This window comes from Monopterus albus, unplaced genomic scaffold (genome assembly GCF_001952655.1).
Source record: "Monopterus albus unplaced genomic scaffold, M_albus_1.0 scaffold85.1, whole genome shotgun sequence".
Classification (NCBI taxonomy): domain Eukaryota; kingdom Metazoa; phylum Chordata; class Actinopteri; order Synbranchiformes; family Synbranchidae; genus Monopterus; species Monopterus albus.
Genome location: NW_018127965.1, coordinates 55,503 through 67,646, shown reverse-complemented (window position 1 = coordinate 67,646; position 12,144 = coordinate 55,503). Strand labels below are relative to the sequence as shown.

Here is a 12,144-nt window from a genome sequence, read left to right as displayed (position 1 = left end):
AGCTTTGCAGGCAATCAGCTTTGTGATGTATATGTTGCTTGTAAATGTATTTGCAATTCTCATAGAATGTATTGTCATATATTCAAGCCTTTTTGCCAGCTTCAGAATGACTTTTTACTTTAGTTGTTAAAAAAGCAAAACCATTCAGGTCTATATTTGTAGGCTTTTTGGCTTTTATCACATACAATTGGCTTTTCTAGGCATTTTGTTTCAACCTTTTACCTGAAATGACTCCGGACAAATGCTCTGATATGAAGATATATATATATTTTTTTAGTTAACAGTGTTTTTTTCTCCCGCAAACCTTTGCTGGCAGCAGGCAGATTACCAAATACATCCTTTGGTGAACTAATCTGAGGTATATCAGGACAAAGCACTTTTTCTTTTTTTGATATTTTTCAGTGGAATAACCTAATTTACATCCTTAAGCTACATACTTCAGACATGTGTTCAAACTAACAACAAATAACCCCTCGAAATCTCAGTATCTGTTTATTCTTATGCATGCATTTGTTACAATCAGGGAAAAGAAATGAATGGAAGAGGTTTTGATTCGGGGTTACAATCAACTTTTGAATTGCTTTGTGTTTGGAAATTGCACAGGAGTTTCAAATGAGCTGATGTTTGTGCCTGAGAAGACACTCGCCTCTAAAGGTTAAACGGGGAGAATTACCAACATTAAATTTGGATGAATGCCATTTAAAGAGAACCCAAATTAAACAGTTTGAATCAGTGGCATCTACATAAAAACCTACAACCGGTTGCACAACAGGACTCAACCATTATTATCATTATTACTGTTATTATGAATGATGTATATTTACACATAATATTGGCTGTTTACTGTTGAGACCTCTGAGGTGAGAACTGAACAAGAGCAACATCAGTGTTTCCACATGGAGGGATTTGTTCCCCTCTGTGTTGTCTCTCACCCATATTGGGTTACGCTGTACATCTTGATTACAGTATTGTGTACTGTGCCTTTTGTTTACGTGAGTAGCGATTGTATATGTTTAGAATGTCATTTCATCTCTGTAGATTCCACATGCTTTTAATGACCTGGACATGATTTGCTTTGAACTGTGCGACTAAATGACTGTGGTGTTTATTCTCCAGTATCTGGAGGGTTTGAACAGTTCATTCCCAATACTGGCTTCTCAGGGATTATGAGCTGATCCTGGTATTAACAAGCATGGGACCCGCAGTGGGCCTGAAACTTTAAATAAAGGTGCATAACCACTGAAAAACTTTGTATATTTGGTCTTTTTTGTCTGTTTTGTCCACATGTCATGCTCAGAATAATCACTTAGTATTCTACTGTCATTTGACCTGACTTATAGACTAGGCTAGGTTAGACTGATGTTATCAGCCTCCTCAAGCAGATGCTGGCTGAACCCTGGCAGGCCTGTCACTTAAGATCCATCACCAAAGCCTTGCATGGGAGACAAATTGCTCAGAGCAAACATCCCTACCACAAACCATAATCACAGCTTTGCCTTCCAGAGATGTATAGTGGGAAAAGCTGCAGCCTTTTATGTGTCTAAACCTCATGTTCAAACAGACATCAGTCGCTTTGTGCCTGCTTTCTTGTCTCTTTGCTGATTCACCAAAAAAGTTTCCAATAAACTTGTACAGATGTTTCAAATCACATATTGTACAAAAAAGGACAATCAAAACAGCTTGAGTAGTAGATTAGCTTTGCTTTCTTCAGCTTGCTAACAATAGATGAGACAGATCCCTCCTCTGGCACTGTACCCATGGGAAAGGAGGGCATGTAGCTTAAGTATAAGAGTCTAGCATTATTAAATTGGCAAGCTGTTTTTTACAAAACAAAAAGGTTTTTACATACATAACAAATCATTAGAGTGATGCTCTATTCTGTCGCTAATCTTTTAAATCTCAGATTCTGAAAACTGTCGCTTGTAGCACTTTTTTAGTCATAACTGAAAAGATGTACACCATCACAGTGTTTGTCTGCAATGAGAGGAAAACAAAATGAGATCTAAATGAACCTAAAGCCATTTCCTCTAGCTCATTTGTACTCCCTCGCTACCAGTAAACTTTCAGACACACCAGTCTGTCACATCTGTGAGCAACTTGGAATGAATGGCGGTTGTTACATGTTAATACTGTTCTCCTTAACCTTTGCTATTGCAATTATAGTATGTGTGTTCCCATGCCAGCAGCTACAGAATGCTAAATACTGATAAATGTTCACTACTAGCATTTCAATCTACACCCTGACCTGCTAGCTGTTCCCCTCAGTTTTCAGTCTTTGCACTAAGTTAAGCTAAAAAGCTACTAGCTGTAGCTTTATACTTCAGATACTGATATGATAGCAATATCTTTTGATCTAACACTTCACCCTTTATCTTTCAGATTTCAGTAGTTCTTCCGCTGTAAATGGCATTATTTCACAGTCATTAACAGGAATGACATATCTTTAAATAAGATAACAGATCATAATTGAAAGTATAATTGAGGTGTAACAACTGCACGTCTGTTGCTCAACCTTTAGCAGTGGAATTATTTCATAATATAGTGTGGCAACAGGTGAGAGATTACAAGAAGAGAAACATCCAACTGCAGACACCCACCTGCCTGTCTGTGAGCTATGGTGAAATAAGACTTGGGGCGGCTGATGTGGCTGATTTTCCTTCACTGATAAAGGATCCAGTATCCAAATACCTAGAATGATCTGTATACAAAACAACAACTGTCCTGCATGACTTGTGTCTGTCCTAGTCTGAGTTATAATTTCACCTCAGGGAGAAATCAAAGAACTGTTGAGTGTCAAAACTCTGTAGATCATGCTATCTTTACATCTAAATGTGCTTGTCTGAAAGGTACAGGGCCGCAGGACCATAGCCTCTGTATAAAGTGACATTTAGTCCTGAAAAATTAATCAAACACCCACAAAGAGATACAAAATCACCACAGAGGGATGCAAAACAACTAAAGGAGACATTAAATGACTGAAAGAAATGCAAAATAACTATGAAGAGACCGAAAACAAGACTCGGGTATATTGAAGGGACCAAGGGCTGTTTAAAAACTGAGAGCCGATCAGGGGATGGGAAAGAGGTGAGAAGGTAAGCGTGGGAGTCAGGTGACTGGGAAAGGAGGGAAAGTCCAAGGGCATCTGGGAGATGGCTGAGGAATGAGTTCAGGAAAGTTTCATGTAACTGCAGGTGCCTGAGGAAATAAGCGGCTGACAGCGACAGAGCAGCAGACTGGGTAGCGTTAACAGGACTGGGGAAGAATCATGATGGTGACATGAGATCCTTACAGAGTTCAAAATTTTTCATTTTTATTACTGGTGTGTTTTCTAACATTATATATGTATATTTGAGGACATATTTAAAACACAGAATATTGCGGCCTCACCTCCTTAATGCTGACACTGTTTCGGCCTTGTCTACAGAAGGAATAACAGGAAACACTTCTTAAGTCTGTTTGTACCATGCTGATTAAAACACAAACACCTGGGTGTGCTTTCTTGCACCTTCCATCGGTCCTCTGGGTAGAAAATGTGAAATTTCACAGCTCTATAAAGTCATTGCCTTTGTGTTTGTTTGACTCAAAAACAAAACAACAGCTCTAACTGCCAGTAAAATAGAAAATCCCAGAGTGGAAGGTGAGGAGAGGGAGTAGATCTGGTGAAGTGTGGCTATCAGACGGCCATTCCCCACAGTGCAGGGGATTACAGAGACGCTGGCCACTGGCACATTGTCATCATGACCTTTGTTATATCAGTCAGTCTCCAATTAACAGCATTCATTGTCTGTAGGATTAGCAATGGTCCCATTGGCCCATAGAGAGATCACACAGCAACTGGCACTGGCCTTAATCCTGATGAGCATGTGCCATAAAGGCCGACCAAGTGGGAGTTTGCTATAATCTAGGTATCACATATCTCTGCTAGAGAAGCACTCGAACAGCAGCACTGGAGTGGAGGACCTGAGGAATTTGGAGGATGACCACCAGCTTTTATTTTTATCATTGTCACAGATTTCTAAAAAAAACACAAATTCAAGTCATTCTGCTAGCTGTCGCACAAAATTCTTTGGGATTAATTTCAATTCAGCATGAAAAAGTGTGGAACTAAGAATAAAAATTATTCATTTTATAAAAGAAATCTCAGAACTTTTCCAAAATGAATTATTTTCTGTTGTATAATGACTAAATGAGATGCCATTTTCATGATTATTCTTTATTTTTTCTATGATAAACCTTTCTTTAAACACTTTATATCATTTATATCACTATATATCATTTATAAGCACTATACACACATTTAATACATTTTTTATAACACACTATTATGTAAACAGGAACAGATATAATGGTATTTTATTCAGGAAATGTTTTGCTCAGTGGTTTATACCTACAACAATAAGCAATTAAAATACCTTACAATGATAATCACTTTTACTGGTCAAGTATGTTACACACAAGGAATTTGTCTCTGCTACAGAATCAAGGCAACTCACACACTGATGGCAGTGCTGTGCATCAGGAGCAAGATCAGTGTCTTTCCCCAAGGGCACTTTGGCTTGTGGACTGGGGAGAATGGGAATTAAACCGCCGACCTTCCGGCTGGGGGATGACCACTCCACCACCTGAGCCACAGCCACCTTAAAAAAAAAAGGGGGTGAGGGGTTAAAATAAAGTGTTATCATTGCATTTTGTACTTTTCACTATTGCCGTATATAATCAGTTTTTAATGTGAGCACTTTTGCAGAGAGTGTTTAAGGAGCTCTGTCATATAAATGGTGCTTTTGAATGTTTATTGTACCTTGGTCATAAGGAAACATTACTGTCCCATGTGGTTCATTTTAGAATCGGCGGTAAACCTCTGGACCATAACAAATTCTACACACACACACACAAAAGATGGAAGACTTTAAAAGAACAAAAAGTGTTGAAGCATCTCAGTGAGCATGGGGCTGTATGTGCGGAGTTAAAAGGTAAGGACGGGGGTAACGACACAGCTCCATAAATCCTTCACTGGCTACGTGCTCCCTCCGGCTTGTCTGGGTCAAATGTACAAAGGAGGAGGTGAGGTGTGAATAACGTGAGCACTGACTCCCAGGACACAGCTGCCTCCCTCTGAACTCGTCCACAAAAGGGACAAACTGGGCACCCTGTTTCCTGGGCTCCCTTTCACTGTTGAACATGGCAGCAACAAAGCAGCAGGATTCCCTCCAAAAACAGGACACAAAGGTGCTCACGTCCTGTGTTTGCATTCAGTGTTCATCTTGCCTCATGCATACCGCAAAGACAAGGTGATCATTATGAGTTGAGGAAGTGACAAAAGAAGCAGAAAATGTTGCTATAGCGTAAAGCCCAGCTTCCTCTGAACAAACACCTCAGTAGTGCACACTCACTGCTGTTAGGGAGACACGCTCTGCTTCTCTGTTAAAATACCAAACCGCGTTTTTCTCTTGCAAACGAGACCTTGAAATCAGTGAAACTATATAATTAAATAAAGGTTAGAACACTGATAGTCTGCAACAGCTGCCACTAAAGCCTTTGATGCTGGGGGTTAAAGACACTAACAAGGAGGGTCTCTGTAGCAGTGATCTGACACTGTGGAAGTGGAAACTACATGCAGTGAGAAAGGCAGGGAAAACACACAAAACCACACATTTATGCTCTGATATATCATTTATTGTGGGTCTGGAGACATTTTTACCACCAGATTTCCACTTAAAAAAGACTACAAACATCGAGGGTTAATTAGAAAAGATGGGATGCTGGCTACCCTGTGATTTAGGCTAATAAAACCAGTGCATTTCTAAATGGAAGTCTTGCAGCTTGGCCTCTCTCAAGCCTCCTGGCCGTCATGCAGCTGCCTGGCATTGAGAAGACAGTTAGAAAGCCATGGTCTGATCACCTGGCACAGAGCCCAGCCAGACTCAGGAAGTGTCTGTGTGGGGGGGTTCAGAGGGTGCAGGCACCCCATATCCACCTCCTCCTCCCGCTCCATTCAGTGTCCCCCCTCAAAGCATTAGTAATGCATTCCTTCAGTCCAACAACAAACGGGGTAATTCAATTTCCTTGACAGTGACACTGTGTGAGATTTCATTTGCATCTCTGGATCTCTGTGTAGGATGGGTTGTAAAAACCTCTTGGCCTCTGTCACACTTTGTTTGTTTACTGCTTTGTTTAGTCCGGCCCCCACAATAAACAGCAGGAACAAGATGACGTAATCTCTATGCTCATCCTTTGAGAAAAAGTAACTAAAAAGGACATATTTACTGACAAAAATGTGTGTATTTTAATATTTTTGTATACACATTCTGAATGAACGATCTAAATTCAGTGAAACATTTACAAAAATTTTAAAAGAGTGAAAATTCTAGTCTACATATGTAAAGACACAGAAGATGAAAAGGGAAGGTCCTGTCTCCTTCTGTGTATTTTCATATTTTATTCCAGCCCCCAAATTTCCACATGAGCAGAGCAGTCAGTGTTTGGGGCAACAGCAGCTGGCTGGTGGAATGAAGGAAGTTGACAAAACCAGACTGCTGGCCCGGTGCTGACACTGACCTCTTGCCTGCTGTCGGCCCAGAGAGGTCAGAAACACAAGGCTGCCATTCTGCTCCACTCAAAGTTATGTGTGTGCAAGCCTGTGGTCTGTCAGTGCTCTGCAACAGAAATAAATACCAACATACACATGAAATCTCTAAGAGGACTATTCTCTCCTGAAGTCATGTACATTTATTTCAAAGACAGACAAGGAAATGGATTAGAGTTAGAGATTAGTCTGTACAGAAATATGCTGGAACTTGGATACATGAGATTTAATTTTTTTTGTGGCAAGAATAAATCTGATTTACTCTATTGTTGATTCGCCTGTAGGGTCATTTTGGAAGATAGTTTGTGCTGCTGTTGAGCTACGTCATGTTATACTGCCAGGTGTTTCTATTATTTTGTCCTACTCAACGTCCTCCACTCACATCACTTCAGGTGAGATGTTAAACCACCGGAGGTCAGCAGACATGATTTTCAGGGGGTGTTCAGCTACTAATAAAAGCCATTCTTGGTAAACCTCCTGTTTACACCTTTGTAAAATGCTTTCTCTGTTTTGTTGTTCGGTATGAGATTATTGCATATGAACGATTTGTAACTATGTGATACATATCGTTCATTGCCACTTTGGCCAGGTCTCACTTTTGGAAGAGATGCCAATTATCTCAAAAAAATTCCTGAATAAATAAAGGTTAAAGTAAAAAAAAACAACAAAAAAACCCTAACAAACAAAAATGCTAAATGTAGCACTGAAATATAGTAAATAATAATGTATCCAATTTTAATCACATATATTGGTCATTATAATTTCACATTTTGCATAGAGCAAATTCTGTTCTTCTTAGTAAAAACTATTTTAAAAAAGTAGTAAAAAGAAAAACAGAGGCAACAACAGTGTGGTTCTGCTGCTACCTAGTGTCTGTTCCTGGTCAGGATGCTTCAGCTGTGAAAATACTTCAATCCAATAATAAAGAAATCCAATGAGCTGCTACACTACAGTTAAGGTTTGTTTAATTTTGAAAACACAGCATTCAAAATCAATATAACCACAGGTTTTACATGTACACACTTTAGAGATTGCAAAAAAACAAAGTTACATCTACAGTGATTTGTTTAAGGAGAAAAAAAATTTTCATGTTCAATTAAAACCTATTTACCATGTTCACATTAATGAAGCAACACATTGTGCTTGCTACAGATTCTAAAATGGAAAAAAAAATTAAAATCAAATCAAATCAAACAGGAAAAAAGTTTTAAAAAGTGAAATAAAAATGTAAAATGAAATAACTTCAGCATTTTTTGTAAATGCTTATAATCTGTACAACAGCCTTGTATCACAAACAAATATGACTATCCCAAAAACAAAGACTGCATCAGCGTAATAATGTTTTACAGAGCATAAATGATTTAAAAAAGTCGGGCTCATGTTCTCCTGATTGCACAGGCAACCAGGAACGGTCAACTGTACAAACAGGCCTAAAGGAAAAGCATAAAAAAAAACAAAAAAAAAACCCACTAAAGATAACAAGAAGTTGTGCTTTACTTGTTGGCACAGTCTCAAACATCACCACTTGTACTGGTCACAGAGCACACCTACGAGAAGTCAAAGCAGCAGAAGTACAAACACCTCACTCCACGTGTGAAGGGTCGTCATGCTTCAACAGGAACACTTCTGATTATATAGAGTGCACAGGCATCACAATTCCTTCAAGGCATCCACTTACCCTTAGCTACTTCTTAATTAAATGCTAAAACACATTTGTGAGCCACTGCAATGCCAATGCACAAGGTTTCTCTTGGAAATTCTCTCAACTCCTGTTGGGAAAATCAGTGGGAGGCTTTTCTAACTTTAAACTGCTGATGGGAGAAAATCTCTGCTTAACAGAATCTGTGGTGTGTGTGTGTGGGCAACTCCCAGTTCTGTTAAAGGAGACAACTACCAGGGCTTTACAACTTTACAGAAACATTGAGCCTAGTGAAGAGAGGGCACTGGAGTTAAGGTCGCAGAAGACAACATGTCCTTCACTGCTTCATTGTTATCTTCAAAAGATTCTGCTGCCAGTAGTATGAAAGCTTCAGCGTTAAAGTCACTGTGGTTTAATTTTTTTAAGAACAATGTCATCCCAGCTGCATTTCCACCATGCAGCTCATCAAATCCTCTGAGAAGTTCACAGCTTCACGTTACAGTCACTGCTGTGGAAAAGTGGCTCCTCAATGTATTTTAAAAAACAGGATCCCAAGGGAAAAAAGATGCCATTTCAGACCTGTATGATGCAAAATCCTGCAGAAAAACTGGTCCCAGAATTAAGACAAAATGCAAAAACAAGCCAATGTGCACGTGATATACAATATGTGGAGAATAATGCAAATATCTGATTCACAAGTTCCACAAGCAGAAATAAGACCTAAGCAACTGAGATGCTGCATTGTAAAATCAGTCTATATTACAGTGCGTATGTGTTGTGTGTCGTGAGAAGAAAACAGCCGGATCCTACCGTATTTATGTGTAAGGCATTTTTCTCACTCTCCCACAGTAAGAGTGCAGTACAGTACTTTACAAAACCTCAACCAGTAGTAACCAATGTTATTGTATGAGCTCTTCCACAGAGTTTAACACTGCAATGCCTTGGTAGACTTGACACTGTAAACTCCATGGTGAAATAATCTGAAGGACAAAAAAAAAAGTACAAGTCAGTCCAGGCTCTGCAGCACCAATAAGGACTGTTGCGGTAGTCATCAGCCCAGGATTGAGAAATCTGAAGAATAAATATCTGCACTCTTGAATCATGAGATGATATATGACACCTGCTAATTTTGCTTCACAACCAGCAAAAGCACATCTGGACAAGTGAGACAGTTAATGGCAGAAGAAAGCAGGAAGTGGAGTGACTGTGTGCAAAATCATCTATGAGGGGGAAAAGAAAAAGGACCAAGTGAGTGACTTCAGAGATGCTGCAGACAGGATGAGTCCAGTGTCATCTAGTGCGCTGCAGTGTTGTTGGGATCTGGTCGGCTGCTGGCCAGGTACTTGGCCCGCATGCTGGAGGTGTACTGTACACAGAAAACAACACAGAACATAACATAAATCATAATTTCACTCTTTATAGTTAAACAAATTACAAACAGTACATAAAAAGCTAAATCACTCCTGTCTTTTACAACACATTTAAAAACAAATTCCATGTAGGATTTTCTCATTATGAAAAATGCATCTGTTTAACTAGAAAACCCGTCTGATAAGTAAAACATCCAATGCAGCAGTGGAGGTACGTTCAGATAAACAGACTGGACATATCGAAGTACTGCAGAACGATTCATTCAACTGATCAGAGAAAATCCAACACAGATTAGCTTTCAAACCACATGGAAACTAATCATTCATATACATTTAGGACACAACTTTTGAATACAGGTGATACAAACACAAAAAGGCTGCATTTCATACTGTGCTGACTTTTCAACTACTGTATTTTCTTTTAATTAAACATGACTTGCATGGGTGTTCACCTGAACAACATGCAGACTGAGGAGAGTACAGTACAAGAACCTTGGTAATGGGGTATTCTCAGTCTTGTTAATGGATTTTGTAACTATCATCCTTTGGAATGATCATGATTGCAGGTTTTGAACAACTGTATATTTCTCATAATCCTTTGGGGAATGTAAAGTCAGCACCTCTCACAACTGGGCTAACACCACTCTTATAGTACCATTTCTACTAATATGACAAAACACATTTTATAGTTATCCCACCAAATAGAGTGGCAGTAGAAAAAATATTAGGAAACAGACATGAGCTGAAAATAATTAGGAAGGTTTATATCCTACTCTCTGAATTCAGCTGTCCAAATGACAACAGCTTGTGAAACATCAGCGGTGCCTTCCAGTGGTATTTTCCATGTTACACACACAAAGACTAAATCCTAAACTGTTACAATGCAAAAGTATAATATTTTAGTGCGAACCCCCAAGTTCACACTCAAACCCAAGGATCAAGACAATCAGATCCACAAATCAGTGAAATGGCTTCATAATTTGATGCTGACCAATGGGTCACAGTTAGCCTCAGGGCAAAGGTCCTCCTAATGTGTGTGTGTGGGGGGGGTGGTAGGGGGACATGCAGCCTGGGACCACAAAAAAAAAAAGCCACCTGATCAGAGTGAGCAGAGCTGGTCTGGGGGAGTGGGGTGGTACAGAGGAGAAACAGGCCAGCAGGCGGCCATGTTTTGTACCTGTTAGCATAGCAGATGGAGTTACCAAAATGATCTTGAACTCTCCGAAGGCTTTAACTGCCAGCAGTGACCGCTGTTACTGTCCGCAGCAGTCAAATACAACTGTATGGATTCGCAGAAGAAAACATATAACGACAAGAAGAAGAGTACAGAGAAGATACACAAAGCAGCGAGCAGGTCCAGGAAGAGACAGACACCAGGGAGGGCAGGGTGTCTGGCAGAGGTTCAAGTTGGGATGTGGGGGGAGGGGGAGGGTTGACTCGTGATACATATAAACATTTCAACATCTCCAAACTCTGTCAACTAGTCAAAAATGTTCTTGCACACCATTAAGTCTTCTTCAGGCAAAGTTTATATAGCTAAAAAGCAATAGGGCACTAAAACTACTTAATGATGGATGTTGGCAAAGCTTATTTTATATATGTATGGTGCTGCCTGTCTATATGACCTTTGCCTGACAAAGGGGTGAGGACAGAAACTGATAAACAAGTGGTGAACAGTGCCCTACTGCTTTTTAGCAATTCTTTTTATTTAGCAATAAAAATGATCTTTTTAGACAAAGATCAGGATGATGACCCTGCTATTGTTTTGAATCTGTCACTGGTCAATTTCTCCTAAATTTCACAGTTCTTCAGATGTGGTGGAAACACAACCAGGACCGTGCAAGGTTTTTAGGTTAGTTCCTCTTGCTACACAGATCCTGAAACTATTTTAGTCAAAAAAGGCCCAAATGACCCAGAGGTGCTCCCACAGATTTGGTGTTCTTACAGGGAATGTCACACTTACCGAGGGGGGAGGAGACTCGCGTCCGATCAGAGGTGTGTTTTCACATCGAGAGTTCTGAAAGTTGGCATTCTGAGCCCTGTTGAATTAAACACACAGTGAGATCAAGCCTAACAAGTACAAATCCCTGCACATTGCTTTCCAGATATGAAACCATATACTATATACAGTATTGTTCAAAATAATAGCAGTACAATGTGACTAACCAGAATAATCCAGGTTTTTAGTATATTTTTTATTGCTACATGGCAAACAAGTTACCAGTAGGTGCAGTAGATTCTCAGAAAGCAAACAAGACCCAGCATTCATGATATGCACGCTCTTAAGGCTGTGCAATTGGGCAATTAGTTGAAAGGGGTGTGTTCAAAAAATAGCAGTATGGCATTCAATCAGTGAGGTCATCAATTTTGTGAAATAACAGGTGTGAATCAGGTGGCCCCTATTTAAGGATGAAGCCAGCACTTGTTGAACATGCATTTGAAAGCCTGAGGAAAATGGGTCGTTCAAGACATTGTTCAGAAGAACAGCGTACTTTGATTAAAAAGTTGATTGGAGAGGGGAAAACCTATAAAGAGGTGCAAAAAATGATAGG

At 39.6% G+C, this 12,144-nt stretch overlaps 1 protein-coding gene across 4 annotated transcripts in view; it reads right to left on the bottom strand.

Moving 5' to 3' along the window:
- Nucleotides 1–7,557: 7,557 nt before the first annotated feature.
- Nucleotides 7,558–12,144, bottom strand: part of ttyh3a (tweety family member 3a) — a 24,321-nt gene continuing 19,734 nt past the window's right edge. For 3 of the 4 annotated variants that reach the window (XM_020607353.1, XM_020607352.1, XM_020607354.1), the window contains exons 14-16: nucleotides 11,556–11,631; nucleotides 10,770–10,871; nucleotides 9,507–9,588 (exon numbers count right to left, since the gene is read on the bottom strand). In XM_020607353.1, coding sequence (XP_020463009.1) covers nucleotides 10,791–10,871; nucleotides 11,556–11,631 — 157 coding nt within the window. In that variant the 3' untranslated portion in view covers nucleotides 9,507–9,588; nucleotides 10,770–10,790. Of the gene's footprint in view, nucleotides 9,589–10,769; nucleotides 10,872–11,555; nucleotides 11,632–12,144 lie in introns of all 4 variants that reach the window. The other variant, XM_020607355.1, reaches the window with a different exon arrangement.